Source organism: Oncorhynchus mykiss, chromosome 12 (genome assembly GCF_057628025.1).
Source record: "Oncorhynchus mykiss isolate SJ-2025 chromosome 12, ASM5762802v1, whole genome shotgun sequence".
Lineage (NCBI taxonomy): Eukaryota > Metazoa > Chordata > Actinopteri > Salmoniformes > Salmonidae > Oncorhynchus > Oncorhynchus mykiss.
Window position 1 is genome coordinate 94,556,129 of NC_143033.1, and position 18,617 is coordinate 94,574,745.

General features: G+C 45.6%; 1 protein-coding gene across 2 annotated transcripts in view; it reads left to right on the plus strand.

The window, feature by feature from the left end:
- The window catches only part of LOC110485270 (dynein axonemal assembly factor 5), a 112,313-nt gene extending 94,178 nt beyond the window's left edge, over positions 1–18,135 (plus strand). For both annotated transcript variants that reach the window (XM_090194241.1, XM_090194240.1), the window contains 4 exons: positions 5,005–5,155; positions 9,863–10,019; positions 10,406–10,597; positions 17,455–18,135. In XM_090194241.1, the coding sequence (XP_090050367.1) occupies positions 5,005–5,155; positions 9,863–10,019; positions 10,406–10,597; positions 17,455–17,594 (640 nt within the window). In that variant the 3' untranslated portion in view covers positions 17,595–18,135. The remainder of the gene's footprint in view (positions 1–5,004; positions 5,156–9,862; positions 10,020–10,405; positions 10,598–17,454) is intronic.
- The last annotated feature ends 482 nt before the right edge of the window (positions 18,136–18,617 follow it).

The window sequence follows — 18,617 nt, forward strand, 5'->3', positions numbered from 1 at the left end:
AGACACATGCAACTAAATCACCTGTGGAAAGGCTACCTGTCACCCACGCATTCCACATTACATTCAGTCAAATCCAGACCAGGATATTAGCAGACAATAACATGAAAGACTCCTCATGGGGTCCCTGAATATCTCTGTTATCTCCGCCTCTCCAAGCCATTTCCACATAGTCCATCTCTCTTCCCCTCCAGCGCCTCTCTAGCGCCTCTCTAATCTTGGGGAATGCATTAAGTTAAGCCGGGGCCTTGTGGTCTGTGGTCTCTGCTGTGGCTCCTGCGGTCGCAGCAGCAGTTGTCCCCGTCACTCAGTGGGGTAACTCGTCAGCGTGGTCCCCAAGGGTCGACCGTGACTGCCCGGGGTGCAGCGCGTGTCACCGTGGATGTGTACATAATGTCTAGGGTCATGTGGAGGTCAATCTGGGTAGTTATTATGGTGTGGAACCCTTTTAGTCAAACTGGCCAAAGGAGTTGGTAGAAGCAGACGGACACCCAGGCTAGAAGTCAGACATTAAGACATTAGCATTGTGAACTCCAAGCTCCAGAGGTGAGTGATAGGCTACATCCATCCCATAAAGGTAACAAGCAGAGCCTCTGTCCTTCCCCAACTCTCTCTTCCTCTCACAGGCCACCTATGCTGTTTAGTGTTGACTTGTGCTTTTAACCCAGGGCACCTTGGTAGTTAAGTCATCATAGGAAGATCAGTAGTGAGTGATTATACAGTATAGCAACTTTCATCTAAGGGCACCAGGTCTTCTGGAAGTTTATACTATGAAGAATTCATATTGACAGATAGGGTTGGAAGCATGACTTTTTACTCACCAACGGGATGTGTGGTCAAAGACTTAGTAAGTTAGTTGTAGTCACGATCTGGTTACCTATAAGTACAAACATAGTTATTCAATATTTATTCACTTAATTCTGGAGATCTTCTCATCTACCCACAATGCACTATTTTTCAACGGCATTTGGAGGATCTACTCTGTGCTACAGAGTTTATATTCCAGCTCGGTTAGCCACTAATGTTAGCCACTAGCCATGCTACCCACTGCCACAAAGTCAGTGAAGAGCAGGCTGCATGGCAGCACGTGTCCCATGTAGCAATGCTCTTCACTGACATGGGGCACGTGTCCCATGTAGCAATGCTCTTCACTGACATGGGGCACGTGTCCCATGTAGCAATGCTCTTCACTGACATGGGGCACGTGTCCCATGTAGCAATGCTCTTCACTGACATGGGGCACGTGTCCCATGTAGCAATGCTCTTCACTGACATAGGGCACGTGTCCCATGTAGCAATGCTCTTCACTGACATGGGGCACGTGTCCCATGTAGCAATGCTCTTCACTGACATGGGGCACGTGTCCCATGTAGCAATGCTCTTCACTGACATGGGGCACGTGTCCCATGTAGCAATGCTCTTCACTGACATGGGGCACGTGTCCCATGTAGCAATGCTCTTCACTGACATGGGGCACGTGTCCCATGTAGCAATGCTCTTCACTGACATGGGCCACGTGTCCCATGTAGCAATGCTCTTCACTGACATGGGGCACGTGTCCCATGTAGCAATGCTCTTCACTGACATGGGGCACGTGTCCCATGTAGCAATGCTCTTCACTGACATGGGGCACCTGTCCCATGTAGCAATGCTCTGTAGCAACTAAAGTAGAAAAGTGAGCTGTATCTTTACATTGGGACTTTTAATGTATATACTAATGCAAATCCATTTGTTATATGTGGTTACAAGCTGCCTTTTTTTAAGTAATACCTTCCCGCACACAGTCTCTCCCATGTAGAATGTTTGTAGTGCAGCACACCCACACAGACACACACTTCCATCTCATCAAGGCGATAATGATAATGATGCACAGTATCTCTCTATAATACACTCTTTGTTCCTGTAACAAAATGACATAATAACATGTCGGCAGCAGAACAAAGAGAAAGGAAAAGGGAAGAGAGAGAGTATCCTCAAACATATGCCTTAGTTCCACTGACACATAATGGCTTTGTTTCATGTGGATCTGTGGGCTGCTATTGAAGGTTAAGGTAGAACAGAAGTAGAGAGGTGGGCTGCTATTAAAAGTTAAGATGAAATACAAGTAGAAAGGAATGTGTTCTGGGAGAAAGAATACACCCCACACTGTGAAAATGACAGATACAATCAAAGTTCTTCTTCAGAAAGAGGTGTGTGTTGTTGGCAAGGAAGGTCTGTAATTGCTGTCTGAGATTTACAGCATAGAGCTAGGCAGTGTAGAGACCCGACAGGCTAGCAGTGTGTGTGTGTGTGTGTGTGTGTGTGTGTGTGTGGGGGGGGGGGCACATGGGGATGTGTGAAACTGCCTCCTCAGCCAGAAGTGTCCCCACTTGCGCTGCCAAATAGCTGCTATTCACGTGCCGTGATTGGTAAGACACTTCAGGAGGGTGGTCATGTGTGCTTGCAAAGAAGCAGAGGTCCTGTGTTCGGGCCCCGGTATGAGCCGAATCAGGAGGAAGCGGCCCTCGATAAGCAGCGTGACGTCCTTTACATGCGCGTTACTTGCTGGGAGTAGCACTTGTCTTGAGTCTGACTGTGTAAATGTGTGTTGGGTACCAAACTGACAATCATATCTTATTGTGCCTGCGAGCGCCATGCACACTATTGATGGGATTGGTCAATGCAATGTGGAAAGATCCATTACTCTTCATGGCATCCTTTCCATCCACTTCCATATAGGACAGATAGAGAGCAGGGAGAATAGAACACATGAAGGCTGCTGACTGGCTGCATTAGTGGGAGATAGGCTCCCCCTACTGGAGAATAGATGGTACAGCCCGCTCCAACATGTAGTCACACAGAACAGAAGTATAATGGGGGTGTATATAGGGATTATAGAGACTGCTGCCAGATTTTGCACTTACAAATACCACATGTCAGTGTTGGGGAGAAATGGGGTGCCGGACTCATAAATTAACTGTGTGTGTGTGTGTGTGTGTGTGTGTGTGTGTGTGTGTGGGCGCAGGCAGGCAAGGAGAGGGAGTGTCTGTCAGTATGATTGCATTGGCAGGAGAGTAGAGAGTGAGTGAGAGAAGAGGAGAAACAAAGGACATCCAGATGGTCCCCTTCTCTTCATCCCCTGTTCCCTCTCTTTCTGCACCTCTAGTCTTAGTATCCACAGACCGGCTGGCTGTGGGAAACATGGCCGTAGATACAGCTGTGAGTCAGTGGTTTGTCACTGTGTAGCGCTCAGTAATCTCCAGTAGCTGCCTGGTAGCTCTATATTACTGTGTGTATTCTCATCAAGTGTTTTCACATCGCGACACATAGGACAAGGAGGCTACTTCCCAGTCTGCTCATCCTGACTCTGATGATGTTGCCTATTTGTACACTGACTGCATCATTCATCACCATATCGTTTGATTATATTAGGTATTCCTAGACTTTTCTGCAAAGTTTTTAGGAATTTCATAGTGAATTATTCGATAATAAACTGGGGACTAGACCATTTCTTTATTTTCCGAAGAAAATAATCTATTTGTCCTTATCGTTAGAGAATTTCTTGGGAATGTGGGAACTAGAGTGTCACTCTACTAGAGCCTTCAAACTCATCTCTGGGCCTAAATGCCAGTTCCACTGTGTTTTCATTGTTCCCCTCTAACCAGGGACAGATTTAGACCTGGATGCCAGTTCCACTGTGTTTTCATTGTTCCCCTCTAACCAGGGACAGATTTAGACCTGGATGCCAGTTCCACTGTGTTTTCATTGTTCCCCTCTAACCAGGGACAGATTTAGACCTGGGACACCAGGTGAGTGTAATTAATGATGAGGTAGAACAGAGAACCAGCAGGCTCTGGACCTTGTAGGGTCAGAGTTGAATAGCCCGGTACTAGAGAGCAGATTTTTTGGGGGTATTTCTTAGTGAATCATTGGAGAAGTAATTTGTTGTGTGGGGACTGGGGAGGAGAGACGGCTTCAGAACATCTACTTCTATCCAAGACGTGTACTAATGTAGGAATCAGTCCATTGGAATAACTGACCGACTTCATTAATGCTCCATCTCTCTCTCTCTCTCTCACTCTCACTCTCTCTCCATCTCTCTCTCTCTCCCTCCATCTCTCTCGCTCTCTCTCTCTCCCTCCATTTCTCTCTCTCTGTCTCTCTCTCTCTCTCTTCCCTTCCCCCATGCCTCTCTCTCTTCCCATCTCTCACATTTCAAATGTCACTATGTCTATATACAGTGTTGTAATGATGTGCAAATAGTACAAAAGGGAAAATAAATTAACATAAATATGGGTTGTATTTAAAATGGTGCCTCTTCACCAGTGAAGAACAAACACCATTGTAAATACAACCCATATTTATGTTGATTTATTTTCCCTTTTCTTGTGGCAACAGGTCACAAATCTTGCTGCTGTGATGGCACATGCTGGTATTTCAACCAATAGATATGGGAGTTTATCAAAATTGGGTTTGTTTTTTGAATTCTTTGTGGATATGTGTAATCTGAGGGAAATATGTGTCTCTAATATGGTCATACATTGGGCAGGAGGTTAGGAAGTGCAGCTCAGTTTCCACCTCATTTTGTGGGCAGTGTGCACATAGGCTGACATGGCTCTCAAGAGAAGACAGGCTTTCTCAATAGCAAGGCTATGCTCACTGAGTTTGTACATAGTCAAAGCTTTCCTTAAGTTTGGGTCAGTCACAGTGGTCAGGTATTCTGCCACTGTGTACTCTCTGTTTAGGGCCAAATAGCATTCTTGTATACTCAGTTTTTTTGTAAATTCTTTCCAATGTGTCAAGTAATTATCTTTTTGTTTTCTCATGATTTGGTTGCGTCTAATTGTGTTGCTGTCCTGGGGCTCTGTGGAGTGTGTTTGTGTTTGTGAACAGAGCCCCAGGACCAGCTTGCTTAGGGGACTCTTCTCCAGGTTCATTTCTCTGTGGGTGATGGCTTTGTTATGGAAGGTTTGGGAATCACTTCCTTTTAGGTGGTTGAACTCTCTCTCTCTCTCTCTCTCTCTCTAGGAGGTTCTGTGAGCACCTGGATGTGTTTCTGTTGGAGTTGCTGCTACCTAACCTGGTGTGGAAGGCAGGTCGTACTGCTGCAGCTATCCGTACCTCAGCTCTCTGCTGTCTGCTAGCTCTGCTGCAAGGGGGAGCCATCCCGCCCAGCCAGGTAAACACACACGTAGAAGCAGAGCTGCCATATCTGTCAGCACCATCTTACTAGCCTGGTGTATAAACTCTGAGCTTTGGCTAAAAAATATGTTAGCATTGTCAGAAATGCTACAACAAGGTAGCACATCATTGGTTCTTAAATTAGAAATGTAATCAAAACTGTTGGTCATACAACCTTATTCAGTCTGAAAGGTGGCAAGTCTGATGGTCAGTTTATGGACGCTGTAGGCTCGTTCTTATTCGATGCCTAGATAGTGAGCTAGGTCAGGGAAAGAAATAGTCCTTTTTTCCCCTAATGTTAATGACCCTGTTAAAACGCATGACGACTCATGACCAGAGGCCTCCAATCAAGTTGATTTGCAAAGTTTCATCAACATCCATGTCATATTGGTTTAGATATGATGGTAGGGAGCTTTGAATTTAATCAAACCATACTAATAATTATATATATAAAAAAAATATTTTTCATTAAAATCAGTGGTCTCCATCATTCTTAAATGGAAGAAGTTTGGAACCACCAAGACTCTTCCTAGAGCTGGCCGCCTGGCCAAACTGATCTATCAGAGAAGAAGGACCTTGGTCAGGGACGTGACCAAGAACCTGATGGTCACTCTAGCTCTAGTGTTCCTCTGTGGAGATGGTTGTCATTCTGGAAGGTTCTCCCATCTCTGCAGCGCTCAACCAATCAGGCCTTTATGGTAGAGTGGACAGACGGAAGCCCACTCCTCAGTAAAAAGCACATGACAGCCAGCTTGGAGTTTGCCAAAAGGCACCTGTAGACTCTCAGACCATGAGAAACAAGATTCTCTGGTCTGATGAAATCAAGATTGAACTCTTTGGCCTGAATGTCTGGAGGAAACCTGGCACCATGCCTACAGTGAAGCATAGTGGCAGCATCATGTCTGGAGGAAACCTGGCACCATGCCTACAGTGAAGCATAGTGGCAGCATCATGTCTGGAGGAAACCTGGCACCATGCCTACATTGAAGCATAGTGGCAGCATCATGTCTGGAGGAAACCTGGCACCATGCCTACAGTGAAGCATAGTGGCAGCATCATGTCTGGAGGAAACCTGGCACCATCCCTAGGGTGAAGCATGGTGGCAGCATCATGTCTGGAGGAAACCTGGCACCATGCCTACAGTGAAGCATAGTGGCACCATGCCTACAGTGAAGCATAGTGGCAGCATCACGTCTGGAGGAAACTTGGCACCATCCCTACGGTGAAGCATAGTGGCAGCATCATGTCTGGAGGAAACCTGGCACCATCCCTACGGTGAAGCATAGTGGCAGCATCATGTCTGGAGGAAACCTGGCACCATCCCTACAGTGAAGCATAGTGGCAGCATCATGTCTGGAGGAAACCTGGCACCATCCCTACAGTGAAGCATAGTGGCAGCATCATGTCTGGAGGAAACCTGGCACCATGCCTACAGTGAAGCATAGTGGCAGCATCACGTCTGGAAGAAACCTGGCACCATGCCTACGGTGAAGCATAGTGGCAGCATCATGTCTGGAGGAAACCTGGCACCATGCCTACAGTGAAGCATAGTGGCAGCATCATGTCTGGAGGAAACCTGGCACCATGCCTACAGTGAAGCATAGTGGCAGCATCATGTCGACGCGCCCAGGCTCTGTCGTAAGTTCACCTAGTTTAAACCATTGGGAGAGTTCACCTAGTTTAAACCAAAGCGTCCCTGCTTTGCCCACTTACTTTCAATATAGATGGTGCCACTCCACCATTTAATGTAATGGACGGTCATCCTCTATCCATCTCTCTCCCCTCTGTCTTTCCATCTTTCTATCCACCTCTCTTTCTCGCTATGTCTCTCTCTCTCTCTCTCTCTCTCGCTCTCTCGCTCTCTCGCTCTCTCGCTCTCTCGCTCTCTCTCTCTGACAGGCCCTGCACCTGCCCTTGGGACTGCCTATCCACTCAGACATATTCACACCCTCTCGACCGTCTGTTTGTCCTTGGGACTGCCTATCCAGTCAGACATATTCACACCCTCTCGACCGTCTGTTTGTCCTTGGGACTGCCTATCCAGTCAGACATATTCACACCCTCTCGACCGTCTGTTTGTCCTTGGGACTGCCTATCCAGTCAGACATATTCACACCCTCTCGACCGTCTGTTTGTCCTTGGGACTGTCTGTCCAGTCAGACATATTCACACCCTCTCGACCGTCTGTTTGTCCTTGGGACTGCCTATCCAGTCAGACATATTCACACCCTCCTGACCGTCTGTTTGTCCTTGGGACTGCCTATCCAGTCAGACATATTCACACCCTCTCGACCGTCTGTTTGTCCTTGGGACTGTCTGTCCAGTCAGACATATTCACACCCTCTCGACCGTCTGTTTGTCCTTGGGACTGCCTATCCAGTCAGACATATTCACACCCTCTCGACCGTCTGTTTGTCCTTGGGACTGTCTGCCCACTCAGACATATTCACACCCTCTCGACCGTCTGTTTGTCCTTGGGACTGTCTGTCCAGTCAGACATATTCACACCCTCTCGACCGGCTCAAACACCACTTTGCGTTGCACCACTTTTAAAATGGTGTTTAACAACGGTGAAAACAGTTTGGAGAACACTGGCTGTGTGTGGGTGTGTTCCTTTCCACAGGCAAATCAAACCGGGCTTTGTCTGGGGAACATTGTTCCAGTCCTTCACTCCTTCCTGTAAAAACAATTAGCTGCTCCATTTACACACCGCCCCATCAGATAGACACTGATGTCATGTTAGATCACTTTATTGCCAAGCCCTCTCTCTTCTCTCTCTCTCTCTCTCTCTTTCTCTTTCTCTTTGACCCTCACTCATGTGATCTTAGACCAGCTCAGGGATGGTTGTGTTCTGTTGTCTACCTGGTCCAGTGTCAGTCTGCTGCAGCTCTGTCCTGCTGTGCTTTCCCCATCACTCCCACACTCACAGCCTGTCTCATAGTCACCAGGGATGATGGGCAACAGCCATCTCTGTCCAGTTCCTCCTCTGTTTAAAGTGTTTGGGAAGTCAATTGGTTATATAACAGGGTCTCCAGTGTCAGACCTGTGCTTTGGATTACTGTGTGTACTAGAGTGATTCACTGGCTACCTGTGAACATAACATGTATGAAATGTGAGTTCAGCTTTCCTGCTCTTTCGCTGCCAAGTGCCCACACACTATTTGCACAGTAGTAGTTGTGTACCGTAATTTCTGGACTATTAAGCGCACCTGAATATAAACCCCACCCACTGAAGGTGCCGGTGCCTACCGGTACATTGAAACAAATGAACTTTACACAGCCTTTAAACGAAACATGGCTTGTAACAAAAATAAATAGGCTTTAACTAAACACGGCTTGTTACAAAAATAAATAGGCTTTAACTAAACACGGCTTGTTACAAAAATAAATAGGCTTTAACTAAACATGGCTTGTAACAAAAATAAATAGGCTTTAACTAAACACGGCTTGTAACAAAAATAAATAGGCTTTAACTAAACATGGCTTGTAACAAAAATAAATAGGCTTTAACTAAACATGGCTTGTAACAAAAATAAATAGGCTTTAACTAAACATGGCTTGTAACAAAAATAAATAGGCTTTAACTAAACATGGCTTGTTACAAAAATAAATAGGCTTTAACTAAACACGGCTTGTAACAAAAAATGTAAAAATAGCAGTAAACAGTAGCCTACCAAGAAAGTCATTGGTCACTATCTTCCTCCTCCTGTGCACTGAAACCACTGAAGTCATCTCCTTCGGTGTCAGAGTTGAATAGCCTCAGAATTGCTTCATCCGATGTTGGATCGCTGCCCTCTTCAACACGCAGCAGTCCAACCTTTCCAAACCCGTTGATGATAGTGGATTTTTTGACAATGCTCCACGCTGTCAGCAGCTCTATTTCCTTTTCCAACAGCCAGATCGATCTCCTTCAACTTGAAAGCTGCATAATATGCATTTCTCCGTGTCTTTGCCATGATGAGGGTGACAAAATGACTACCGTAATCAGAATGATGGGAAGTTTGAGCGCGCTCGATTTACGTCACATTATGTGACGGTGCTCAGTTTTTTGGCGGCATGAATCTTGTGAAAGCGGGAAAAATCCATAAATTAGCCGGGTCATTGTATAAACCGTGAGGTTCAAAGCCTGGGAATAAAGTAGCGGCTTACTTCAGGGCCATCTCTAGCCTATTGCGGGCCCTAAGCAAGATTTGGTTGGCAAGACATGTTGCCATGGGGCAGAGAGAACTGCAATTCTACATGTTGCCATGGGGCAGAGAGAACTGCAATTCTACATGTTGCCATGGGGCAGAGAGAACTGCAATTTTATAACATATATTTTATGCAATTCTACAGAGAGAAATGTGCAGTTTTTCAGCTAATTTCCTACCCATTTTGCCATGGGGTGGAGAGATTTTTACAGTTTTAAAGCACATTTCCTGCAGTTCTACACATGTTGAAATGAATGATGCCATGTTAACATGATAGTCATTCTCACTCAGATAGGCTAACAAAATCATTGGGGGCCCCCTGGAGCTCAGGGCCCATGGGCATGTTCCCCGTGTGCCCGGTCAGGATACGACCATGTTTACCAGAAGTGTAAATAGCTAGCTAAACTAACTACCAATTAAAACTTGGTTGCTGACATGGATAGTTGAGTGACTGACATAAAGAGAGAAAATGCTGATGCACAACCAAATGTTCTGTTTTTATCTCTGTGTCTGTAGTTACTGGCCGTAGAGGAGAGGCTGAGCCCCCAGGTGTTGTCTGCTCTAGAGGAAGACTCTCAGCTGTCCAGACTACTGGCCTGTCGCTCTCTGTCCACCCTGCTCAAACTGATAGGACCCAGTCTCCGCCCAGATGCCCTGAACAACATCTACCCTGGTACTATACTGGTGTCTCCCTCTGTGTATCCTGTCTTTGTTAGAGCAAACATGTCTTTCTCTCCTCTCTTGCCCACAGTATGCCTATCTTTCATTCACTCTCTTTCTTTCATTCTCTCTCCTTCTCTCTCTTTGTTCCTCTCTCAATCCTCTCTCATTCCCTCTGTCACTGACACACACCTTTTTTCTACATCTTTCTAGAATGCATCCATGATTGTTTATGATCCTATATAAATAGATTTAGACATTCTAATTTAGTCATTCTAATTTGTTCCCATCCTGCTCTCTGTTTGTGTCTGTGTGTCTCCTATCTTTGCGTGTCTCTGGGTTCTTTCATAAATGTGTGTGTGTGTGTGTGTGTGTCTGTGTGTGTGTGTGTGCCCTCAGAGGTGCTGAAGCGTCTGGATGACAGCAGTGAGGAGGTGAGGGGCGTGGCCCTCAGGGCTCTGGGCCTATGGCTTGCCTCACTGGGGAAAGACTACAACTCCCAGCTCTACAGTCAACACCTGGAGGTCCTGTTCCAGCAGCTGCTGCTGCACCTGGATGACCCAGACAGCCGCGTGCAGGACACTGTGCTTGGTGAGACTCACAATACCACATTGGTCCAATCCTAAATCAACCCTTAGACCAGGAAGAGAGGTCATGACAACCCTTAGACCAGGAAGAGGGGCCATGACAACCCTTAGACCAGGAAGAGGGGCCATGACAACCCTTAGACCAGGAAGAGGGGCCATGACAACCCTTAGACCAGGAAGAGGGGCCATGACAACCCTTAGACCAGGAAGAGGGGCCATGACAACCCTTAGACCAGGAAGAGGGGCCATGACAACCCTTAGACCAGGAAGAGGGGTCATGACAACCCTTAGACCAGGAAGAGGGGCCATGATGGAAAAGATGGTATGGAGGAGAAACAGATGAGATTGGAAGATTGGATAAAGAACACAGATACCATGATGGTGGTGATGATAGCTAGTGAACATGAAGTGAGTGAATATGGCTTGATGTTGATCAGGTGGGTAGCAGTAGTGCTCATGTTTCATAGGCTCTGTCCTGTCTCAGTCAGAGTTTAAAGAGTTGATCCCTACGTCTAACAGCCCCATACACATAACCACATTGCTAGGATATCAGATCCCCCTTTTCCGTCGTATCAAAGGCTATCTATCCACCTTTTCCACTCCATTCATCTTTCACGCTGACCCGTGCGAAGCCCCCTACTCCACACACACACACACCACCACTCCCCTCGTCCATCACGGGGCTGGGAGTGGGTCCAGAGGCAGAGGAGTGTGTGTGATTGACGCTCCGTCATCACCCCTGAAAAGCTACACAACTTCCCTTCTGGATGACAGTGAGTATATAAGCGAAGGTCCTGTTCATAAACATGATTTACATCCCAACCACTGAACATCCTGTGGTCAAGGTTACTGATCTGATACCCCGACACACAGCCAGAACACATCATATTAACTCTGATAAAGGTTTCAAACGGAGTGGAATCCACAGTACGGTGGCTGTTGTTGCATCAGCTCTGTCCGACGTTGTCACAAACGGCATCCTATTCCCTACATAGTCAACTACTTGGCCCTGGTCAAAAGTAGTGCACTATAAAGGGAATAGGGTGCCATTTGGGATACAGCCCCATTGATGTTCTTTTCCCTCCATATGAAGATGGGAGAATATGGTTGAATCATCAGGCGTTTGTCACAGATAATCAAGGAGGAGCCTCCATGAGAAGCAGAGTGAAACTCCAGCAGTGTTCTCCGCTAAGGCCCCACATCCACACTACAGGAAACACACTCAGACCTTCTGCCAATAAATAACACACACACGTATGCACATTGCTCGCACGCACGCACACACACACACACAAAGACAGATACTCATGCACACATGTACACACACACAAATAGCCATGAAACCACAGAACTGTCAAACCCTGTCGGAAAACACCAGGCATGAGAGGGGGAAGAGACATGGAGGAAAGGGGTGAAAGAGGGATGAGAGAGATGAAAGAGAGGGGGATAACATGGAGTGGCTGTGTGGAAAGATGAGGGAGAGGGGTCTCCATGTGGTTGTGATTAGGGGGTTGTTCTCCTGGGTAGAGGGGGGGCTGGAGGCTCACATTATCCCGCTATGGGCTGCCTATCCTGGGTGTGAGGGTACAGGGATTGGGTGTAGAGGGTTGGGGTTGATAACAGGTTTTGGGGTCAATTCCATGTCAATTCAGTCAGTTCAAGGGGTGAGTTTAAATTCCAATTGCAGTGTCCCTCAGAAAAAAATGTAATGGAATTGACCCCAACCCTGGTCGATTGATACAGCCAGTAGGAAGGGAGGTTAGCGGTGCCTCTGTGTGTGTGATATGCATGCACATGTGCGCTGCTCTGCTGTAAACGTGTGTGTGGATGAGCTCACCCAGTGCTGACTGATAGCTGTGTCGTACCCCCGTACCCATAACCACAATCCTCCCCACAAATCTGGAGACATTCTTTGTCTCATGTCTGTGTTTGAAGCTTTTTTCCTCCTTCCGTCTCTCTTTCTTCCTTTCTTTCCTGCTTCTATTCTTTTATTCTTGATCCCATTCTTATATGGTTCTTGAATTTCAAAGTCATCTCCCAAGAGCTTGATGTCTGCTGCTCCTCTGACAGTATGATGGACAGTACTGCCACTCCTCCCGCTCTCCCCCTCTCTCATCCCTATTTCCCTGTTCCCATAATTCCTTCCTCCCATAATCCCACAGCCCTGGCAGCGCGGCTGCTGCTCCACACACACACACACACCCCGTGGTTGGCACATGTTCAGGGGAATCACCGGATCCCCTCTCATCACAAGTCATCATTGTTCTCCTTTGTTCAAAAGAGCTCAGAGAAAGAAAAAAACACTATTTATACACACAAGTCGCAAAAATCCCCCTTGGTCACCACTTGAGGAACAAAGTGGATTCCGAGGTGTATCGAATGCTGACTTGACGTGAACTAACTCATCCCAACTGACAGGAGTATCAACACTGTACAGCTTCAGTTACGCCATGCGGTTTCCTCAACACTTACTGTTGGCTCTACTTCAAGTAATTCCATAGCATCTTTATTACCATCAAATACCAGTGGTATCTGTCCTGTTGGAGTGGATGTCACTGTGGTACAACACCCCCATCTGGTGGTGAACGTGAAGTGCTATTTTTGTCGGGACTATTCACTCTTTATTTCACCTTTATTTAACCAGGTAGGCCAGTTGAGAACACCTTTATTTAACCAGGTAGGCTAGTTGAGAACACCTTTATTTAACCAGGTAGGCCAGTTGAGAACACCTTTATTTAACCAGGTAGGCCAGTTGAGAACACCTTTATTTAACCAGGTAGGCCAGTTGAGAACACCTTTATTTAACCAGGTAGGCTAGTTGAGAACACCTTTATTTAACCAGGTAGGCTAGTTGAGAACACCTTTATTTAACCAGGTAGGCCAGTTGAGAACACCTTTATTTAACCAGGTAGGCTAGTTGAGAACACCTTTATTTAACCAGGTAGGCCAGTTGAGAACACCTTTATTTAACCAGGTAGGCCAGTTGAGAACACCTTTATTTAACCAGGTAGGCCAGTTGAGAACAAGTTCTCATTTACAACTGTGACCTGGCCAAGATAAAGCAAAGCAGTGCGACAAAAACAACAACACAGAGTTACACATAAACAAACGTACAGTCAATAACACAATAGAAAAATCTATGTACAGTGTGTGCAAATATAGAAGAGTAGGGAGGTAGGCAATAAATAAGCCATAGAGGAGAAATAACTACAATTTAGCATTAATACTGGAGAGATAGATGTGCAGATGAGGATGTGCAAGTAGAGATACTGGGGTGCAAAAGAATAAGTAATAATATGGGGATGAGGTAGTCGGTTGTGCTATTTACAGATTGTCTATGTACAGGTACAGTGATCGGTAAGCTGCTCTGACAGCTGATGCTTAAAGTTAGAGAGGGAGATATAAGATTCCAGCTTCAGTGATTTTTGCAATTCGTTCCAGTCATTGGCAGCAGAGAACTGGAAGGAAAGGCGGCCAAATGAAGTGTTGGCTTTGGGGACGACGAGTGAAATATAACTGCTGGAGCGCGTGCTACGGGTGGGTGCTGAGATAAGGCAGGGATTTACCTAGCAAAGACTTATATATGACCTGGAGCCAGTGGGTTTGGCAACAAAATATGTAGCGAGGGGCAGCCAACGAGAGCATACAGGTTGCAGTGGTGGGTAGTATATGGGGCTTTGGTGACAAAATGAATGGCACTGTGATAGACCTCATCCAGTTTGCTGAGTAGAGTGTTGGAGGCTATTTTGTAAATGACATTGCCGAAGTCAAGGATCGGTAGGATAGTCAGTTTTACAAAGGTATGTTTGGCAGCATGAGTGAAGGAGGCTTTATTGCTAAATAGGAAGCCAATTCTAGATTTAACTTTGGATTGGAGATGTTTGATGTGAGTCTGGAAGGAGAGTTTACAGTCTAACCAGACACCTAGGTATTTGTAGTTGTCCACATAAGTCAGAACCGTCCAGAGTAGTGATGCTAGTCGGACGGGAGGGTGCGGGCAGCAATCGGTTGAAAAAAACACTTAGTTTTACTAGCATTTAAAAGCAGTTGGAGGCCACGGAAGGAGAGTTGTATGGCGTTGAAGCTCGTTTGTAGGTTTGTTAGCACAGTGTCCAAAGAAGGGCCAGAAGTATACAGAATGGTGTCGTCTGTGTAGAGGTGGATCAGAGAATCACCAGCAGCAAGAGCGACTTCATTCATATATACAGAGAAAAGAGTCGGCCGGAGAAATGAACCCTGTGGCACCCCCATAGAGACTGCCAGAGGTCCGGACAACATGCCCTCTAATTTGACACACTGAACTCTATCTGACAAGTAGTTAGTGAACCAGGCGAGGCAGTCATTTGAGAAATGTGGGAGCAAACGGTACATATAGGGACAAACATAATACTGTAGAGCAAAGGTGTACATTAGACCACAAACAGAAAGCGGACAGGAAACCAAAGATTAAACAGACATAAGTGTAATGGCCGAAGCCATACGTGCTTTACTGTGCATAAGGACTTCTTCAACCCGGTGGTAATATTGATTGTGATAACTCTGCCTTCTTCAACCCCGGTGGTAATATTGATTGTGATAACTCTGCCTTCTTCAACCCCGGTGGTAATATTGATTGGGATAACTCTGCCTTCTTCAACCCCGGTGGTAATATTGATTGGGATAACTCTGCCTTCTTCAACCCCGATGGTAATATTGATTGTGATAACTCTGCCTTCTTCAACCCCGGTGGTAATATTGATTGGGATAACTCTGCCTTCTTCAACCCCGGTGGTAATATTGATTGGGATAACTCTGCCTTCTTCAACCCCGGTGGTAATATTGATTGGGATAACTCTGCCTTCTTCAACCCCGGTGGTAATATTGATTGGGATAACTCTGCCTTCTTCAACCCCGGTGGTAATATTGATTGGGATAACTCTGCCTTCTTCAACCCCGGTGGTAATATTGATTGGGATAACTCTGCCTTCTTCAACCCCGGTGGTAATATTGATTGTGATAACTCTGCCTTCTTCAACCCCGGTGGTAATATTGATTGGGATAATTCTGCCTTCTTCAACCCCAGTGGTAATATTGATTGTGATAACTCTGCCTTCTTCAACCCCGGTGGTAATATTGATTGGGATAACTCTGCCTTCTTCAACCACGGTGGTAATATTGATTGTGATAACTCTGCCTTCTTCAACCCCGGTGGTAATATTGATTGGGATAACTCTGCCTTCTTCAACCCCGGTGGTAATATTGATTGGGATAACTCTGCCTTCTTCAACCCCGGTGGTAATATTGATTGGGATAACTCTGCCTTCTTCAACCCCGGTGGTAATATTGATTGGGATAACTCTGCCTTCTTCAACCCTGGTGGTAATATTGATTGGGATAATTCTGCCTTCTTCAACCCCGGTGGTAATATTGATTGGGATAACTCTGCCTTCTTCAACCCCGATGGTAATATTGATTGTGATAACTCTGCCTTCTTCAACCCCGGTGGTAATATTGATTGGGATAACTCTGCCTTCTTCAACCCCGGTGGTAATATTGATTGTGATAACTCTGCCTTCTTCAACCCCGGTGGTAATATTGATTGGGATAACTCTGCCTTCTTCAACCCCGGTGGTAATATTGATTGGGATAACTCTGCCTTCTTCAACCCCGGTGGTAATATTGATTGGGATAACTCTGCCTTCTTCAACCCCGGTGGTAATATTGATTGGGATAACTCTGCCTTCTTCAACCCCGGTGGTAATATTGATTGGGATAACTCTGCCTTCTTCAACCCCGGTGGTAATATTGATTGGGATAACTCTGCCTTCTTCAACCCCGGTGGTAATATTGATTGTGATAACTCTGCCTTCTTCAACCCCGGTGGTAATATTGATTGTGATAACTCTGCCTTCTTCAACCCCGGTGGTAATATTGATTGGGATAACTCTGCCTTCTTCAACCCCGGTGGTAATATTGATTGTGATAACTCTGCCTTCTTCAACCCCGGTGGTAATATTGATTGTGATAACTCTGCCTTCTTCAACCCCGGTGGTAATATTGATTGTGATAACTCTGCCTTCTTCAACCACGGTGGTAATATTGATTGTGATAACTCTGCCTTCTTCAACCCCGGTGGTAATATTGATTGGGATAACTCTGCCTTCTTCAACCCCGGTGGTAATATTGATTGTGATAACTCTGCCTTCTTCAACCCCGGTGGTAATATTGATTGTGATAACTCTGCCTTCTTCAACCCCGGTGGTAATATTGATTGTGATAACTCTGCCTTCTTCAACCACGGTGGTAATATTGATTGTGATAACTCTGCCTTCTTCAACCCCGGTGGTAATATTGATTGTGATAACTCTGCCTTCTTCAACCCCGGTGGTAATATTGATTGGGATAACTCTGCTCCATTGGACATCTTCCTTGTCAATCACTCAGACTGAGAACGGTATTGTGTACAAAAGTAACAAGTACAGAAATGCTGCCAAAAATTACTATTAAAATCAATGTATAGTTGCAAATATTCTCTGGTGGTTTCTTCACTGTCAGTCCTCATAAATACAATTACATTGAATCAAATTATTCATTTCCAATGAATGATTGCAGCCAGTGACAATAATCCACCCCAATATCTTGACTTTGTTATTGTGTTGAATTCATTTGTGTGGAGTTCCTCAAGGTAGTCAACGTTCGTGTGTGTGTGTGTGTGTGTGTGTGTGTGTGTGTGTGTGTGTGTGTGTGTGTGTGTGTGTGTGTGTGTGTGTGTGTGTGTGTGTGTGTGTGTGTGTGTGTGTGAGAGATAATCTACTGTTACTTATTTGTGTGTGTCCATTTCCACTTAACCCCTGACTGTCTCATGTCTGTCTGTGTGTCCAGAGGTCCTGAAGACCGGCAGTGGCGTCCACCCAGCCCTCCTTAAGCAGGAAGTGGAAGCCGTGAGGGACAAACAGCGCACCCCTGTCTACTGTGACCAACTGCTCCAGCACATCCACTCTCTACGCAAGGATACAGTGTAGAGATGCATAGTACTGGAAAGATCTACTGATGTGACAATACTGGTCAAATGAAGATCCTATATCTGTATGTAATCTAGACATCATATAGATTATATTTCTATGGCATACCAAGAAAAGTAAACCTGGAACTGCAACTCTCACAAATGGTCATGTCCGGCATGGACTCTCTCTCTCTCACACACACACAGTATATACACACACAGCTGTCACTAAGAGAGTGATGCAATGATATGGGCATCCCGAAATATGACTTGACACATTGTATCTATGTATCTAACAGCACTAAGGCAGGTATCTATTTGTTTTACCCTGTACAACAAGAATATTGTCCAACTGCTTAGGTTCTCTTAGAGCTCAAAACTGTTACCCTTTTTCAAATCTACTCCAGAACACATGGTTGTACTCTGTGGTTGTGTTTGTTCGTTACTATGCTTTTTAATTGGTTTCTCAATGTTGATTGTTGATATTTCATTCTGTTGTGCCTTGATTTCTAGACTGAATTGACTGTTTATCTTTGATAAATATAATACATTTTCACTAAGTGCACTGTGGTTTGCTTTCTTTTGTAATGTGTGGTCACACTAGTGTTCCAAATGGCATACAGGGGAGGGCTTTCACGTTGTCATGCAGGGTTCTAAAAACCTTTTATCTGTGACATATACTCAGTGGCCAGTTTATTAGGTACATCCATCTAGTACCGGGCCAGACACCCCTTTGCTTACAGAACAGCAGGAATTCTTTGGGGAATGGAAACATTGCTCAATTGGTATCAAGGGACCTAACATGTGCCAGGAAAACATTCCCTACACCACCGCCACCAGCCTGTACCGTTGACACCAGGCAGGATGGGGCCATGGACTCATGCTGCTTACTGAAAAACCACTCCATTGAATAGCTGGCTAACGTTCATGGTTTCTTTGCAGTGCTTGCAGTTAGCCACTGATTCCTTCCAAACGAGTCATTGTTGAATTTGGGATTTCCAATTTGTTGTGTAATCTTTATGGTCGATGAGCACCGATACGT